At 37.0% G+C, this 19,842-nt stretch overlaps 1 protein-coding gene across 1 annotated transcript in view; it reads left to right on the top strand.

Moving 5' to 3' along the window:
* Nucleotides 1–19,842, top strand: part of CFAP47 (cilia and flagella associated protein 47) — a 479,971-nt gene that overhangs the window by 119,146 nt on the left and 340,983 nt on the right. The window contains exon 25 of the mRNA XM_043897451.1: nt 13,825–14,020. Within this exon, the coding sequence (XP_043753386.1) occupies nt 13,825–14,020 (196 nt within the window). The remainder of the gene's footprint in view (nt 1–13,824; nt 14,021–19,842) is intronic.

Here is a 19,842-nt window from a genome sequence, read left to right as displayed (position 1 = left end):
TTCTTTTACAAGTGGTTGACCAGTTTTCCCAGCACCACTTGTTAAAGAGGTTGTCTTTTTTCCATTGTATATCCTTGCCTCCTTTGTCAAAGATAAGGTGTCCATAGGTTCATGGATTTATCTCTGGGCTTTCTATTCTGTTCCATTGATCTATATTTCTGTCTTTGTGCCAGCACCATACTGTCTTGATGACTGTGGCTTTGTAGTAGAGTCTGAAGTCAGGCAGGTTGATTCCTCCAGGTCCATTCTTCTTTCTCAAGATTACTTTGGCTATTCGAGGTTTTTTGTATTTCCATACAAATTGTGAAATTCTTTGGTCTAGTTCTGTGAAAAATACCGTTGGTAGCTTGATAGGGATTGCATTGAATCTATAGATTGCTTTGGGTAGAATAGCCATTTTGACAATATTGATTCTTCCAATCCATGAACACGGTATGTTTCTCCATCTGTTTGTGTCCTCTTTGATTTCTTTCATCAGTGTTTTATAGTTTTCTATGTATAGGTCTTTTGTTTCTTTAGGTAGATATACTCCTAAGTATTTTATTCTTTTTGTTGCAATGGTGAATGGTATTGTTTCCTTAATTTCTCTTTCTGTTTTTTTCATTGTTAGTATATAGGAATGCAAGGGATTTCTGTGTGTTAATTTTATATCCTGAAACTTTACTATATTCATTGATTAGCTCTAGTAATTTTCTGGTAGAGTCTTTAGGGTTTTCTATGTAGAGGATCATGTCATCTGCAAACAGAGAGAGTTTCACTTCTTCTTTTCCTATCTGGATTCCTTTTACTTCTTTTTCTGCTCTGATTGCTGTGGCCAAAACTTCCAACACTATGTTGAATAGTAGTGGTGAGAGTGGGCACCCTTGTCTTGTTCCTGATTTCAGGGGAAATGCTTTCAATTTTTCACCATTGAGGGTGATGCTTACTGTAGGTTTGTCATATGTAGCTTTTATTATGTTGAGGTATGTTCCTTCTATTCCTGCTTTCTGGAGAGTTTTAATCATAAATGAGTGTTGAATTTTGTCAAAGGCTTTCTCTGCATCTATTGAGATAATCATATGGTTTTTATCTTTCAATTTGTTAATGTGGTGTATGACATTGATTGATTTGTGGATATTAAAGAATCCTTGCATTCCTGGGATAAAGCCCACTTGGTCATGGTGTATGATTTTTTTAATATGTTGTTGGATTCTGTTTGCTAGAATTTTGTTAAGGATTTTTGCATCTATGTTCATCAGTGATATTGGCCTGTAGTTTTCTTTTTTTGTGGCATCTTTGTCTGGTTTTGGAATTAGGGTGATGGCGGCCTCATAGAATGAGTTTGGAAGCTTACCTTCATCTGCAATTTTCTGGAAGAGTTTGAGTAAGATAGGTGTTAGCTCTTCTCTAAATTTTTGGTAGAATTCAGCTGTGAAGCCATCTGGTCCTGGGCTTTTGTTTGCTGGAAGATTTTTGATGACAGTTTCGATTTCCGTGCTTGTGATGGGTCTGTTAAGATCTTCTATTTCTTCCTGGTTCAGTTTTGGAAAGTTATACTTTTCTAAGAATTTGTCCATTTCATCCAAGTTGTCCATTTTATTGGCATAGAGCTGCTGGTAGTAGTCTCTTATGATCCTTTGTATTTCAGTGTTGTCTGTTGTGATCTCTCCATTTTCATTTCTAATTTTGTTAATTTGGTTCTTCTCTCTTTGTTTCTTAATGAGTCTTGCTAATGGTTTGTCACTTTTGTTTATTTTTTCAAAAAAGCAGCTTTTAGCTTTGTTGATTTTTGCTATGGTCTCTTTAGTTTCTTTTGCATTTATTTCTGCCCTGATTTTTAAGATTTCTTTCCTTCTGCTAACCCTGGGGTTCTTCATTTCTTCCTTCTCTAATTGCTTTAGGTGTAGAGTTAGGTTATTTATTTGGCTTTTTTCTTGTTTCTTGATGTAAGCCTGTAATGCTATGAACCTTCCCCTTAGCACTGCTTTTACAGTGTCCCATAGGTTTTGGGTTGTTGTGTTTTCATTTTCATTCATTTCTATACATATTTTGATTTCTTTTTTGATTTCTTCTATGATTTGTTGGTTATTCAGAAGCGTGTTATTTAGCCTCCATATGTTTGAGTTTTTAACAATTTTTTTCCTGTAATTGAGATCTAATCTTACTGCACTGTGGTCAGAAAAGATGACTGGAATGATTTCAATTTTTTTGAATTTTCCAAGACCAGATTTATGGCCCAGGATGTGATCTGTTCTGGAGAAGGTTCCGTGTGCACTTGAGAAAAAGGTGAAGTTGATTGTTTTGGGGTGAAATGTCCTATAGATATCAATTAGGTCTAGCTGGTCCATTGTGTCATTTAAGGTTTGTGTTTCCTTGTTAATTTTCTGTTTAGTTGATCTATCCATAGTTGTGAGTGGGGTATTAAAGTCTCCCACTATTATTGTGTTACTATTAATTTCCTCTTTCATACTTGTTAGCATTTGCCGTAAATATTGCGGTGCTCCTATGTTGGGTGCATATATATTTATAATTGTTATATCTTCTTCTTGGATTGATCCTTTGATCATTATGTAGTGTCCTTCTTTGTCTCTTTTCACATCCTTTATTTGAAAGTCTATTTTATCTGATATGAGTATTGCGACTCCTGCTTTCTTTTGGTCTCTGTTTGCGTGAAATATTTTTTTCCAGCCCTTCACTTTTAGTCTGTATGTGTCTCTTATTTTGAGGTGGGTCTCTTGTAGACAGCATATATAGGGGTCTTGTTTTTGTATCCATTCAGCCAATCTTTGTCTTTTGGTTGGGGCATTCAGCCCATTTACATTTAAGGTAATTATTGATAGGTGTGGTCCCGTTGTCATTTACTTTGTTGTTTTGGGTTCACGTTTATACAACCTTTCTGCATTTCCTGTCTAGAGAAGATCCTTTAGCATTTGTTGAAGAGCTGGTTTGGTGGTGCTGAATTCTCTCAGCTTTTGCTTATCTGTAAAGCTTTTGAATTCTCCTTCATATCTGAATGAGATCCTTGCTGGATACAGTAATCTAGGTTGTAGGTTATTCTCTTTCATTACTTTCAGTACATCCTGCCATTCCCTTCTGGCCTGGAGGGTTTCTATTGACAGATCAGCTGTTATCCTTATGGGAATCCCTTTGTGTGTTATTTGTTGTTTCTCCCTTGCTGCTTTTAATATTTGTTCTTTGTGTTTGATGTTTGTTAATTTGATTAATATGTGTCTTGGGGTGTTTCGCCTTGGGTTTATCCTGTTTGGGACTCTCTGGGTTTCTTGGACTTGGGTGGCTATTTCCTTCCCAATTTTAGGGAAGTTTTCAGCTGTTATCTCCTCGAGTATTTTCTCATGGCCTTTCTTTTTGTCTTCTTCTTCTGGGACTCCTATGATTCGAATGTTGGGGCGTTTCACATTGTCCTAGAGGTCCCTGAGGTTGTCCTCATTTCTTTTGATTCTTTTTTCTTTTTTCCTCTCTGCTTCATTTATTTCCACCATTTTATCTTCTACCTCACTTATCCTATCTTCTGCCTCCGTTATTCTACTCTTGGTTCCCTCCAAAGTGTTTTTGATCTCATTCATTGCATTATTCATTTTTAATTGACTCTTTTTTATTTCTTCTAGGTCCTTATTAAACATTTCTTGTATCTTTTCAGTCTTTGTCTCCAGGCTATTTATCTGTTACTCCATTTTGTTTTCAAGATTTTGGATCATTTTTATTATCATTATTCTAAATTCTTTTTCAGGTAGATTCCCTATCTCCTCCTCTTTTGTTTGACTTGGTGGGCATTTTTCATGTTCCTTTACCTGTTGGGTATTTCTTTGCCTTTTCATCTTGTTTAGATTGCTGTGTCTGGAGTGGGCTTTCTGTGTTCTGGAGGTCTGTGGTTCCTTCTTATTGTGGAGGATTTACCCAGTGGGTGGGGTTAGACGATTGGCTTGTCAAGGTTTCCTGGTTAGGGAAGCTTGCGTCAGTGTTCTGGTGCATGGAACTTGATTTCTTTTCTTTGGAGAGCAATGGAGTGCCCAGTAATGAGTTTTGAGATGGGTCTATGTGTTAGGTGTGACCTTGGGCAGCCTGTATGTTGGCGTTCAGGGCTATGTTCCTGTGTTGCTGGAGAATTTGCGTGGTATGTCTTGCTCTAAAACTTATTGGCTCTTGGGTGGTGGTTGGTTTCAGTGTAGATATGGAGGCTTTTGGACGGTCCCTTATTACTTAAAGTTCCATGTAGTCAGGAGTTTTCTGGTGTTCTCAGGTTTTGGGCTTAAGTCTCCTGCCTCTGGATTTCAGTTTTATTCTTCCTGTAGTCTCAGGACTTCTCCAACTATACAGCACTGATAATAAAACTTCTAGGTTAATGGTGAAAAGATTCTCCCCCGTTAGGGACACCCAGAGAGGTTCACAGAGTTACATGAAGAAGAGGAGAGGGAGGAGGGAGATAGAGATGAGCAGGAGGAGAAAAAGGGGGACTCAAGAGGAGAGAGACAGATCTACGCAGGTGTCTGTTCCCAGAGTGTTCTCCGTAGCCCAGACACCTACAAAGGTTCACAGAATTGGATTGGGAAGAGAAGGGGAAAGGAGGAAATAGAGGTGTTCTGAGGTAGAAAACAGAGAGTCAAGATTGGGAGAGAATAATCAACACACTCCTGAATAAAAATAGGAACTGAAGTTTGGTTTAAAAATAGGGCTTCTCTTCTTTTTTTTTTTTTTGTAAGGTTATAGTGTATTGAAAATGAAAATTAAGGAGTAGTAGAGGAGTACTAGAGGACTTTAAAAGAAATAAGAGAAAAAGAAAAATAGAAAATAGAAGAGAAAAAGGAAAGAAAAAAAAGAAGAAAAAAGAAAACAAAAAGAACAAGAAAAAAAGAAAAAAAAAGAAAAAAAATTTTTTTCCCTAATTAAAAAAATCATAAAAATCTATGAAAATGAAAGTTAAGGAGTAATGGGGGAGTAATAGGGAATTTTAAAGGAAAATAAAAGAGAAAAAATAAAAAATTAAAAATTAAAAAACAAAAAAAAATTTTTTTTTTCTTACTTAAAAAAAAAAAAAGTAAAAATATATCTAGGAATTTCTCTGGAGCTGTTGCGGGCAGTGTGGGTTCGGCTCAGTTTCAGATAGCTCCTCGTTCCAGCTTACACTTCTCGATATCTACAGGCCCCTTCCGGTGTAGTCGGTGTTTTCTATAGGGATTTTAATCTGTTGCACCAGTCCCTTCTGAAGCGGTTCCCTTTGTTTATTTGGCTTCTGTTTGCCGGTCTCTTCAGAGCCTCATTTCCGCCCTGACACAGGCGGGCGGAGGTGGACTCTTATTCAGGTAGCTAGTTCCGTCGCTCTGCGGGAAGGGGCTGGCGCCGCGGGGACGGGCTGGCGCCGCGGGGACGGGCTGGCGCTGCCGGGGTGGGGGGCTGACGCTGCTTTCTCCGTCTGCGCTGCTCAGGCTCCCGGCTGCTCTGTATGGAGCGCGCCCCGCGCTGCGCGAGGTTCCAGCCCTTGGGTGTTCCACAAAAGCGCGGAGCGAAAAGCTGCGCCTGCTCTCTGTGCCTTCCCCGTCAGAGCGGTCCAGGCAGCCAGGGGCTTGGTGGGCGCACTCTCCCCAGGTGTGGCGCACCCACTCCCTTCCGCGGACCCAGTTTCAGTTTCCGCTGGCGCCAGTCGGGTGCGTGCGCCTTCTGCCCTCCGCATCCCCAGCCCCAGTCCCCGCCCGCGCCGGTCGGCTGCCTGCGCCCTGTGTCTCACCGCGACCTTCCCCTCCCCCCTGCCTCCTGCCTCTGGCGGGGCTGGGCCGGTCCGCAGCCTGTGAGCTCTTCTCTGGACTTTCTCGGTCTCTTTGTTCTGCAAACGGCCGGCAGTGTGTTCGGGCCGGTTAATTTTCTCTCTCTCTTTCGGTCTCCCACAGTTCAAGTTGGCAACTCACAGATGCTCCCTCCGATTGTCCTCAGGGCACTCAGGCCCGGATCCTACCCCAAGCAATGCTGCCTAAGACTCCCTTCCCGGGACGGGTCTCCGTCCTTAGCTCTTTTGTCTCACTTTTTATCTTTTATATTTTGTTCTACCTCCTTTCGAAGACAATGGGCTGCTTTTCTGGGCGCCTGATGACCCCAGCTAGCGATCAGAAGTTGTTTTGTGAAGTTTGCTCTACGTTCAGTTATTCTTTTGATGAAATTGTAGGAGAGAAAGTGGTCTCCCCGTCCTACTCCTCCGCCATCTTGGCTCCTAGTTTCTACTTTTTAATTCCCTACTTCTGTATTATACCTCCCCCCCTCAGTGCTGGTAACCACTAGTTTGTTCTGTATATTCACTACTTTTTTTATTTATTGTAAATTCCACATGTGAGCAATATCATACAGTATTTGTCTTTCTCTGTCTGACTTACTTAACTTAGCATAATGCTCTCCAAGTACATCCATGTCGTGGATGTCACTGTGGAAAACAGCATGGAGGTTTGTCAAAAAACTAAAAACAGAACTATCATATGAGCCAGCAATTCTATTCCTGGGTATATATGTAAAAGAAAGCAAAAACACTAATTCAAAAAGATCTATGCACCTGAGTTTTCATAGCAACATCATTTGTAATCATAAAGATATGGAAGCAACCTAATTGTCCATCACCAGATGAACAAAGATATATTATATACACATGATTCAATACTACTCAGGCATAAAAAGGAACGAAATTTTGCCATTTGCAGCAACATGTATGGACTTGGAGGGTATTATGCTAAGTGAAATAAGTATAAGTTTTAAAAAACAAGATAGTTAAGGAAAATAAAATAAAACTATTTTCATATTATCATTTACATTTACTCATGTATTTACTGTTACCTCTTTATTTCTTTCTGATTTAACTTTCTGTCTAGTGTTCTTTTATTTCAGTTTCAAGGGCTTCTTTTAGTATTTCTTCTAGAAAAGTTATGCTAAGGATGAAGTCTGTCAGTTTTTGTTTATCTGGGAATCTCTTAATTTCTTCTTCCTTTTTGAATAAGAATTTAGTTAGATATAGAATTCTTTGTTAACAGTCTTTTTCTTCCAATACTTTAAATATGTCTGTGATGCATTCTGACATTCATGGTTTTTGATGAGAAGTCAGATGTTCACATTATTGAAGATCCCTTTTATATAGTGTCACTTTTCTTTTTCTGGTTTCAAGATACACTTTCCTTTGATTTCTGACCATTTGACAATGCACCTAAGAGTAGTTCTCTTTGAATTTTTGTTACATGGAGTTCATTGAAAATTCTTACATGTTTGGATTAATAGTTTTCATCAAATTTTGTATGATTTTGGCCATTATTTCTTCAGATAGTCTTTCTTTCATCTCTTGCTCTGGGATTCTCATTTTGTATATATTGATTCAGTTCATATTCTGTAGATCATTGAGGCTCTGTTCAGTTTTCTGCATTCTGTTTTCTTCTGTTCCTTGGACTGGATACACTCAACTGACTTTTTTTTTTTAATATCGGCTGATCCTTTTTTAGTCAGTTCAGATCTACTGTTGAATCCATGTAAAATGAAATTTTCATGTTAGTTATTATACATTTCAACTCCACCATTTATTTATAATAGATATTTATATATAAATGTATGTGTGTTGTGTCCAGTGTTTGAATTTTCTCAAGGATAGTTTCTACTGCCAATCTTTTTTGCTGTGTATAGATCATTTACTGTTGGTATTTTGTGTGTCTCAAAATTTTATTTTTGAAAATAGGACTTAATAAGTAATATTAAAAAAAAAGTAATATAACGTGGCTACCATGGAAATGAGAAATTCACCTCCACTCAGCACTTGTTGTTACTAATTTTTGTTTGTTATTATTATTACTGTTTGTTTAGTGACATTACAGAACTAATTCTGTGAGATCTGTACTCTTTTTCGTATATGTTCACTGAAGTCTCAATTTAGTGCTATCTAATGATTAAACAGCAATTTCCTTAGTACTTTAAATCAGTAAGTTGCCTGTACTTTGGTGAGGGATTCTGCACATGTTGGGACATTTCATTAATGGTTAAATGGACAAAGAAGATATGGTATACCCTTATAGTGGTATATTAATACTTAGAAAAGAAGGAAATCCTGCAATATGTGGCATGATTGTATCTTGAGAACATTTTGCTAAGTCATTATTTGACTTAGCCAGTCACAGAAAGACAAATACTGCACAATTCCACTTATGTGAGATATCTAGAATAGTCAAACTCATAAAAGCAAGTAGTAGAATAGTGGTTTCCAGGGGCTAGGGAAAGGGGAAATGGAGATTTGCTAGTCAGTGAGTATAAAATTTGTTATGGAAGGTGAATAAGCTCTAGAGATCGTCTTACAACATTGTGTCTACATATAAAAACATTAATACTGAAACCCTTTACTTCAGACTGGGACTTGAACCCACGTGCTGGGACTCAAATCCACCAAAAACCTCGCTTGGGACTTGAACCCACATGGCTGGGACTCAAACCCACTCAAAACGCACAGTACCTGGTTTCGGGACCTAGTGGAGCTCAGGTTCTTGATGTTTCATTGCAGAAAGAATTCAGTGAGAGTCAAAGTAATAGGTAAGAAGTGAATTTATTCAGATTCAGAAAGAAGCACATTCCACAGACAGAGTGTGGGCCATCACAGAGGGCAAGTCTGGTGGCCGTGAAATGTGCCATGGTTAGTATTTATGGACTGGGTAATTTCGTATGCTAATGAGTGGGAGGATTCAGTTCAGTTCAGTTGCTCAGTCGTGTCTGACTCTTTGCAGCCCCGTGGACCGCGGCATGCCATCACCAACTCGCAGAGTTTACTCAAACTCATGCCCATTGAGTCGGTGATGCCATCCAACCATCTCATCCTCTGTCGTCCCCTTCTCCTCCCGCCTTAAATCTTTCCCAGCATCAGGGTCTTTTCAAATGAGTCAGTTCTTCACATCAGGTGGCCAAAGTATTGGAGTTTCAGTTTCAACATCAGTCCTTCCAATGAATATTCAGGACTGATTTCCTTAGGATGGACTGGTTGGATCTCCTTGCAGTCCAAGGGACTGTCAAGAGTCTTTCCAACACCACAGTTCAAAAGCATCAATTCTTCGGCACCCAGCTTTCTTTATAGTCCAACTCTCACATCCATACATGACTACTGGAAAAACCATAGCCTTGACTAGACGGACCTTTGTTGGCAAAGTAATGTCTCTGCTTTTTAATATGCTGTCTAGGTTGGTCATAGCTTTCCTTCCAAGGAGTAAGTGTCTTTTAATTTCATGGCTGCAGTCAACCATCTGCGGTGATTTTGGAGCCCCCCAAAATAAAGTGTCACTGTTTCCACTGTTTCCCCATCGTTTGCCATGAAGTGATGGGATCAGATGCCATGATCTTAGTTTTCTGAATGTTGAGCTTTATACCAACTTTTTCACTCTCCTCTTTCACTTTCATCAGGAGGCTCTTTAGTTCTTCCTCACTTTCTGCCAGAAGGGTGGTGTCATCTGCATACCTGAGGTTATTGATATCTCTCCCAGCAATCTTAATTCCAGCTTTTGCTTCATCCAGCCCGGCATTTGGCATGATGTACTCTGCACATAAGTTAAATAAGCAGGGTGACGATATACAGCCTTGACGTACTCCTTTCCTGATTTGTAACCAGTCTGTTGCTCCATATCCAGTTCTCACTATTGCTTTCTGACCTGCGTACAGATTTCTCCAGAGGCAGGTCAGGTGGTCTGGTATTCTCATCTCTTTCAGAATTTTCCACTGTTTATTGTGATCCACACAGTCAAAGGCTTTGGCATAGTCAAAGCAGAAATAGATGTTTTTCTGGAACTCTCTTGCTCTTTTGATGATCCAGCGGATGTTGGCAATTTGATCTCTGGTTCCTCTGCCTTTTCTAAAACCAGCTTGAACATCTGGAAGTTCATGGTTCACATACTGTTGAAGCCTGGCTTGGGGAATTTTGAGCATCACTTTTCTAGCGTTTGAGATGAGTACAATTGCGCGCTAATTTGAGCATTGTTTGACATTGCCTTTCTTTGGGAAGATTATTCTAGTTATTTTGGGGAAGGGGTGGATATTTCCAGGAATTTGGCCACCACCCACTCCTTGATCTTTGACAGTTCCTTGGAAATATCATGGAGCTTCTGGGTGTGTCATTTAGCTTGCTGATTGAGGATCAAGGTCTAGTCTTGTCTGCCATCTTGGTCCCATTTGATTCTAATCCATTTACGTTGTATCCTTGAGCTATGTCACTCTTTCACAAGTTGTGCCCTGCCCCTTTCCCTTCTGTTACAATACTATAGTGTATCTTTAAACATCTACTAAAATGGTAGCTCTCATATTAACTGTTCTTACTTTTTCTTTTAATGTGGGAACAAGAGGTATCTCTCTGCATCCATGTATTTCAAATAATTCAAAATTAGTCTAGTCTTTTTTTTTAATTGGAACCAAAACTGTTAGAAGAAAATGGTTTCCTTTTGGACAAGTTACAATAGTATTGATACCATTTCACTTTTTGGCTCAAAATCTGTTTTTCTATCCACCCTTTGCCCCAGACTGAATCCGTTTGTCCTAAATCAGATCCATTCTCTATCTTTTTAACATCATCCCCTTCTTATGTGCAAGTCAAAATTCTAATCATTTTATTAAAGTAACTTCTCACGCCCAGGTCACAGGGCTTTGGGTGGAGGGATTAATAAGCAGCAAAGAAAGCAACTTGTTTGCTTTTCCCAGCCTCTTGAAGGTTGTGAGTCTTTAACTGACTTAGTATTTCTTCTAATTATACCTGGTGATATCTTGTCTTTGTTCTTCGTGCTATTTTGTAGTATCTGCTGTTTTATTCTAGTAGGCATTGGTGATTGAATATACTTTTGTTTGGCCATTTTCTCTTTTGTAATCTGACTGTGGTATAAGCCTTTTATTTCAAACCATAATCAGTGCTTTTATGTATCCTTCAATTTCCTTTGCCTTGTAGATTCAAGCTTTGCCATCAATATCACTTAAAGAAGGGCAATTATACTTTATCTCCACCTTGGCTAGACTCTGTTATGCTGGTCACCAAGCAGGGTTGCCTTATACTCTCAGGGTTTTCAAGAGTTTGACTGAGGTGATTTTGTTTTTCACTCCCCCTGTATTGTTCTTCCTTGGACTTCCACAAAAAATAAAGGTGGAACTGTGATGGTATCTCTTGGTGGTTTAATCCCTAAGTCATGTCCAGTTCTTACAACCCCATGGTCTATAGTCCACCAGGCTCCTCTGTCCATGGGATTTTCCAGGTAGAAATACTGAAGTGGGTTGCCATTTCCTTCTCCAGGGGATCTTCCCAACCCAGAGATTGAACATGGGTCTCCTGCATTGCAGGCAGATTCTTTACCATCTGAACCACAGGGAAGCCCTGTGATAGTATCTGTTATCCACACTGATATCTAGGCAAATCACCAATCCCTTCTGAGTCTGAACCATTGTTCTTGAATCTAATTTGTATGGCTAGACTCTCACTCCCTGTGGATAAGGTTGTTCTTAGTTCTCCTGTAAATGCCCTCAATGTTTAGTGACCCTGACACCCAGAATGCACACATCTTAGAAAATTCTCAACAGGAGAATCCCTGTTACATTACCACCGAATTTTTCAGATAATGAGCTTTAGGAACTGAGGGTATTGACATCTAATTTTTTTTTTAGCAGACAGGAGCACAGAACAGAAGGACGGTGTTTGAAAGATATCTATAATGGTTTCTTTCCTCTTTTGCAAGAAGTCTATACTAGTATTTGTCCCTAGTTGGCAGCATCTGCTTAAATACCTTTATAGTTTATATACCACAGTCTGAAGCATACCACATGTTATTTCCATAATATTTTTCTAAGTAAAGGGGTATTATAGTAACCTATGTTTTTCTTCCTAATCATTCTTACTTATGAAGCAATGTTAGGATTATAGGCTCTTGTATGTGCTGTTTGGGTCTATCCAGATTCCCATTGATGGGCTTTTCCATCCCTTTCTCAGTTGTGGGTGTTTGTCCCCTCCTCCAGGGTATTGCCCTTGGCTAGAGGAAGATGCCTCATGCACAGATACCTAGGAAATTAAGTCAAACCAACACACTACTGTTGGTTACTATCAGCTCACCCAACCCACTCCCTCCTCCCCGCACCCCATCTGACCCCATGAGATCAGGTTGAGTCTGTATTCTAGAACTACCCCTTCTCATAGCTTCTTGCCCTTCCCTATCTGCTTCCCTCCTTTACCCACAGGTTCCTCCTGAGAGCTCTCCCTCAGTAAATCACTTGCATTGGGATCTCTCAGACACTGCCATATTTTACACTACTGGTAGTCTAATACCCGTTATTAGCTATGTTAACAGTAGAAAAGGCAGTCTAAGAACCTGTTACCACTTTTAAGGTCTTGAGAATTCATTAAGCTGTGTGTTCGCTCTCAGTAATATTCTGTAAGACAATGTTGCAGTAAATCTACATCCAGCATACCTTTTGTCCTGGCCTTGTATATTCAGTGTAGATTTATAGGTGAGAGAGAATACATCAGATACTGCGATTAGTAGACTTTAACAGTCTTTTTATTTTTTATTCCTTTTGTTTAGAACTCTGAAAATATGATAGAAAGCATCAAATATTTCCTGCAATCTAAAGTTTACTTTGTAAAACTTTTAGGTCTTGTTGGATATTTCTGTGAATTTCTTCTTAGTTTCTAATGTGTCTTGGTACTAAAAGAAATAGCATAGAAACTAGTCCAGCCAAAGCTACCGTCTGTATTTCTATTCAGAGCTTTTCCTTTATGTCCCTAATGAACATTTATATCCAGATGAAGTGGTCTGGATCATTTAGATGGAAATAAGAAAAATTTCCATTTGACTTTTTTTTCAGTGTGGGACTGAGTCCATGCAGTCAAACCTGTTGGTTCCCTCCATAAGATACAATCCTAACTCTTAAAAAATTTAAGCATGCCTATAACACTTTTAAATAACTTACCTCTCAGATGAGAGAGAAGGCATACCTGGGCTTAAAAACATGTATTATTGAAGCCACAGTAGTCTTAGATTATATAAGGAGCCTCATGCTCCATTATCCCAGAAACCTTTAAATTTTCTGAAACCCAGAAGTCAACTCAAAGCAGCTTATTCCAAATTCAGAATTCAGTAAGTTTTTGAATTCTAAAATAGAACATTGAGTTCACACTCACAAGATCATACTTTTCTGCCTATGAGCTTTACGTTTGGAGATTTGAATCTTGAAAGACATTGGCACCTTGCCGTGGTGGCACCTGTTGTCTGAGCCCAGCCCGCTGCCTCTGTGCTGAGCCCTCTTCTCCAGCACAAACTGCCTTTCCTCCTGTGAGTTGCCACGTGGTAATTTCCTATTTTTTCCTATCAGATGAGATTAGCCAGTCAATCCTAACAGCCTTTCATAGACCTAAAAATCTGAGAGAAAGCTTGTTCGTTTCCTCTCAGCATGTCCTTTTCTCAGTAGACCCCTAAGATCCTTATGGCAGTTATCTGACCTCATCTTCATACTGCCTATACTAAAGTGATGGGTAGCTCCTGTTAAGGCACAGAAAGCAATTAAAAAATAGAAGTCCTGTTGTACTCTGTCCCCAAGGTATATGTATTTTCCCATAATAATGAAAATCTGTTTTAAGGGAACATGCTCTATTTCTACACAGAGTGTTCTTTAAAAGAGTTAAATTTCCGTGACACCTCATTACATGTCTTAAGTTCCTTAGCAGGATAAATTCAGTTTCCAGGCAATCTATTCGGCTCCACTAAACCGTAACTTCATAGTACATCTTAATATTTAGTAAGATTTAAATTATATAAAATTTTTACTGTGTGTGCACTAATCTAAAATACTTTAAAAATGTTTTTCTTTCATTAGAACAGCCTGGAGAATACACAGCTGATATCCCTATGCGTTTAAATGATAATCCAGTTTGCTATCGAATGTTACATCTGCTTGGAGAGATAAAATCACCTAAGTTATTATTTGTTCCTCCTTTCATATTTTTTACTCCTGTTCCTTTGGATGTACCAGCTGTGATGGATGTCAACATTTTACCTCAGAACTATTTCAGGTAAACACCTAATGTGAATTTACCACATCTTCTTCAAGTACTTTTTTGTTTCTGTCTGCGTTACATGAGTCATGAGCAATGTCTGACTGTTTCTATAGATGCAGTGAACTTTTAAAATATTTAACTGTACATTTAAATTAAAAATACCCCCAAGAGCTCATTTAGTTATCTCAGCTTTTAAATTTTCTATAAAAATTTTTGATATGTCTAATTTTGTGATTTAAGAAGCAAGTTTAAAACTTCAGTGTATTACTTTTCTTTTATTCTATGACCAATTACAGATCTAGTGCCTTTTAAAACATGAACTTGTTGTCAAGTTTCATTGGTGGTCAGTAGTCCAGGTTAGTTTAGTGTTCACTGCTCAAGATCTCAGTAGGCAGAAATCAGGGTGTGGACTATAGCAGCACGTCATCTGTGACTCAGTACTCCTCCAAGTTGGCAGAATTAATCCTTGTAGTTGTAGGACTCAGACATCATTTTTTTTGCTGGCTGTTTGCTTGGGCAACTCTCAGCTCTTATGGGCCACCCTCAAGTCCTAGACATGTGGTTCCCTTCTTACAACGTGGTATTTAACTCATTCAAAGCCAGAAGTACACCATCTCTTTGACTTTTGTCTCTCACCTGATTAAATTTGATTCACCCATGATTGCGTCCCTTTTGCTTACTCAAATTCCATTAGCTAGGGATCTTCATTACATATGGAAGGTCCCTTTACTATTGCCATATAGCATAACTTAATCATCAAAGTAGTGTCTCATCATATTTATAATATATAAATATATTATATTTATATTTATATTCATCTGCCACCCAAGGAATGGGAATTATGCAGTTTGTACACCAAGGAACAGAACTCTTGGTGGCCATCACAGAATTCTACCTGTCATAGTGCACATGCTATAGAGAAATGTTACCTGTTTGCATTTTTAAAAAATTGATAAGCAGCTCAAGCCCCAGTACTCTATTGGACTAGATACATTATGAGTCCTCATATTACAAAACAGATAGAGCCTGTATGTGTGTGTGTATAAAACTGTTGGAATACTGAGAAGCATGAGAGGTCTCTAAAGGACTGAGAGCAAACCAAAACATACATACTTATAAGCTGAAACCAGAGTAGGAGTGGTGAACTGGATCAACATACCAAATGCAGGCTTGTTTCTAAATCTTAAGACAATTTCAAGATAGGAAAACTGAATCTCAGATCCCTGGATTAATCCAGGGACACTGGAAGAGGCTAAAATGATTCCATGTCAGTAAGTCCTTCTATCTTTCAGTAGGAACAAGCAAATCTTCTCTAGATCAGTGGTTCTTAAACTTTGAGATATGTGTGTGTGTGTGTGTGTGTGTGTGTGTGTATATATATAAAACCTCTGCTTTTGAAAAATCCATCCGAAAATTCTGAGATATATATTTTCTAATGGATTTTTCAAAAGCAGAGGTTATTAGATCCTATGTCTAGAATTTATGATTCAGTAAGCCTGGAATGGGATATAATAATTCATATTCCTAATAAGTTTCCAAATGATATTGATACTCCTGTTCATAAAATGAACAGGAATTTCTACTCAAAATGAAGCCATCCTCAATTTTGGCCTATATTTCAGTTTTCATAGATTGCTAACAGCCAGACAGGAGCACAGTGTCAAGCATGACAAAACTCACCAGGAGGGAAGACACCATAACTTAGAGTCAGCACAAACAGTCTTAAGATTTAGACTCTTAAGTAATTCAGATATTGGATTTATCAGATATAAAGTATAAATATTTTGTTAAAAAATAAAAGATAGCATTATAAAAATTAGTAACTAACATGGGATTGTGTAATGTAGATTGGAAAATGAACCAAATATATCTTTTAGAAATTTTAAAATAAAGCATGTAAGGTTAAATTTTAAGGGCATCCATTAAACCTAAACATAGAAACAAACAAAACTTCAGTTAACTTTACAAGAGAAACACACTTTTTAAATGAAGGGGAAACCAAAACAAAAATGATGGCAAAAACTCAAAATAGTTGAGTAATGCAGTGGAATGTAAATAAACTGACCAATTAAAAGACAGAGGCTCTTAGAGTAAATAAGAAAAAATTCCAACTTCCTATTTTAAAAAGTATGTATGAAATATAAGGACAAAAAAGATTAAAATAAAGTGGGTTTTCTCAACTTCAGAGCTGTTGATATTTTGAGGATAATAATTCCTTTTTTTAATTAAAGTCTATCCTATACTTTGTAGGATATTAAGTAGCCTCCCCCTCTAACCCTGCAGTTGTGAAAGAAAAAAATAATAATAATAAAATGTCTCCACACATTGCTACATTTCTCCTTGGGAGCAAAACCATTCCTAGTTGAGAACTATCAAGTTAAAATATTGATTTACATTACATTAAAATAGTTATTATGATCATTTCCATAGATGCAGAAAAAAAAGCATTTGACAAAATTCAAAAAATAATTTATCATAAAACTCTTAAACAGTAATAAAAGAGAAGTTATTTAAGTTGACAAAGTTTTCTGTCATAAACCTAGAGGAGACATTATTATGGATACTGGAATATAAATAAATTGCCTTTAAATAAAATAAAAAAGGCAAGGATGCCTATTATCACTGTCTCTCTAACATGTTTTACTAGAGAACCTAGTCCATGCCAGAAGTTAAGAGAAATAAAATATGTGAGGATAGAAAAATAAGCTTCAGAACCAGCATTAGCTGTTGATTAGGAGATTTCTATATAGGAAATGAAAAGAATGTATACACAGTTATTTAAAGCTATGAAGATCATTTATCAAGATAAACAAATGTAAGTCCAATATTTAAAGTTCAGTAGTATTTCAGCACACAACATTTAGAACATGCAACTGTAAAACTACTATCCTTAAAAACATTAACAATTGAAGTAATAGGAAGAATTGTATGTGACTATATGGAGAAAATTATAAATCTTAAATTGAAGAACTCATAAATAAATGAAGATTTAATATTCAGGATTGTAAAAAGCACAGTTCTCCACAAATCAACTTAGATTTTTCATGTAACTGCAATAAAAATTCAAATAAAAATTTTTATCAAGATTGACAAGTAAATTCTAAATCTTATATGGAAAAATCAAGGGTCAAGAATAGCCACACCACCCCTGAAGAAGAAGAAGAAGGTGAGAAAGGCTTGCCTGCCCAAATACCAAGAGTGAATCGATGTGACAGTGTGCAGTGATAGATTAAATGAGCAAAGGAATCCAGTAGACTTGAAAACGGCCCACACATGGACAGATACTGAATATATGACAAAGGCAGTATAGATCTTTGGAGAAAAAAGGTTACTATTCAATAAATGGTGCTGAGATAATTAACTGTATGAAATAGTTCAAACTGGATTCCTGTCTACTTAATACATGAAAATCCACTACACATCGATTAAAAGGCAAAATGTAAAAAAAGAGAAAACAATTTTAATGTCTGTGGGTAGAGAAAGATTTCTTAAGCATGACTTAAAATTATGCTAACAGTAAAATAAATAACTGATAAGAATTAATCAGAAAAATATCAAATAGCAGAAATGTTGACTAAAAGTTTCAATAGATATTTCACAGATAAAATAGAAAACTCATGAAAAAATATACAGTAATTGACCTCTTTGTAAACTTGAAAGTGAGAATTAGTGACTACAGCAAGATATCATTTTGTTTGTCTTGGATAGGCAATCATTAGGAAGTCGGGCTACCAGCTAGAGTATCAGTGAGTAAGAACACAGTAGATGATACTATGTAAGGTATAATATCTGCATATTTCACAGCCCAACATTTCCATTTCACAGTATATACAAGAAAAATGCATCAGGGAAATGCAAATCTAAACCACAATGAGGTGTCACCTCACACTTATCAGAATGGCTGTTGTCACAAAGGCAATGAATAATAAATGTTGCCGAGGATATGGAGAAAAGGGAACTCTAGTTCACTGTTGGTGGGAGTGGACATTGCTGCAGCCACTATGGCACACAGCATGACGGGTCCTCAAAAAATTAAAAATAGAGCTATCATACGATCCAGTAATTCTACGTCTGGGTATATATCCAAAGAAAACAAAAACGCTAATTCAAAAAGATACACGCACCCCAGTGTTCATAGCAACATTATTTACAATAGCCAAGGTATGGGAGCAACCTGAGTGCCCATCGATGGACTAATGGATAAAGAAGATGTGTATATATTCTACATATTCAATGGAATATTATTTGGCCCTAAAAAAGAATTAATTTTACCATTCACAACAAACATGGATGGGCCTGGAAGGTTTTATGCTTAGTGAAGTAAGTCAGACAAAGACAGGTACTGTGTGTTTTCACTTATGTGTAGAATCTAAAAAATGAAACAAATGAATATAACAAAAGAGAAACAGATTTATAGATACAGAGGAAAAAAATAGTAATGGGGAAGGGTCAAGATAAGGGAAGTGGATTAAAAGGTACAAACCACTATGTATAAAATAAATAAGCTACAAAGATATATTTTACAACACAGGGAATATAACTAATATTTTATAATAACATAAGAGTTGAATCAGTATGCTGTACATCTGAAAACAATATAACATTGAAAATCAACTATACTTAAAACTCTTGCACATGTGTACTACAAGGTATGTTTGAAATTATTCATAGTTGCATTATTCAGAATAGTGAAATCTGGGAACTACACAAATGTCCAGTGACATATGAGGGTATAATTAATTTGTGATATATATGCACGTGAATGAATATTCTATATCTGTGATGTGGAGGAATTTTAATAAGACAACTGTATTAGGAATCTTAGAAAACAAAATACTGAAATTCATTAAAAGAAAGTCAAAGAAGGCTGCATATATTGATACCCTGTGTATAAAATTACAAAAAAGGACGATGAAACAAATTTATATTTAAAAATATATGCCTGTCCATAGATATAAAGAAATAGATGTAAAGAGTGGTCAGTTGACATGTTAAAAATATATAAATTGTGGGGATTTGTGTACCATTATTTTCGTAAACTACCAAATCTTAGACCCACCTCAGAGCTTCTCTAGTTCAAAACTTTATTTTGCAGTTAATCATTCTGAGATCCAAAGAAAACAAGTTCCGAGTGTGACGGAAATTAATGAAAATCATCGAAGTTGAAAAGCATAGAATGGCCATTAGCTTCTAACGTTTGGCTTACAGGATATGATGAGTGCTTACTTGTGCCTCAGGGAATTGCTCTAAATGCCATTTTGTGAGAGAGTATAGTTCTTGAACATTAACTTGGCAACTCGGATTCACAATATTTTCAAGATTCGATCTTATAAGTAGATATTAAACTCTGTTGCTTGAATAGGAAATAGAAATGACTTGAATTATATTGTGCTAGAAATTACTTTTTTTTGGTCAACAAACATTGTCTCATATATGAATTAATCTTTGCTCTTTCAACTTTTGAATTAATGTATAATGGTATCAATTTTAAAACTACTTCAAGTTAAAATCAGAATATTAACATGATATAATGAAATGAACATGTAAAAGGGACTGTAGAGATGATGTAACCTTTTTTTATTATATATGCAATAAAACTAATAGTGTTAATGACTTATCCAAAGACATTAAGTTAATTAGCAACAGAATTGGGCTCAAACCTGATTTATAAACTGCTTTTTCATGTTTTATCCCATGAACCATATGAGTTTAAACTAGTTGAAGTTGAGAGCTTGTTTTACTTTTTCTAGTTAATTAGCTGAATAATCATTCTAATTAAAATACTAGGGAAATAGGATTCACATTTGATAACATGTCTTATTTGCTATAGGAACCTG

Source organism: Cervus elaphus, chromosome X, assembly GCF_910594005.1.
Source record: "Cervus elaphus chromosome X, mCerEla1.1, whole genome shotgun sequence".
Lineage (NCBI taxonomy): Eukaryota > Metazoa > Chordata > Mammalia > Artiodactyla > Cervidae > Cervus > Cervus elaphus.
The sequence above is the reverse complement of the archived record's forward strand: the minus strand, read 5'-3'. Positions and strand labels throughout refer to the sequence as shown.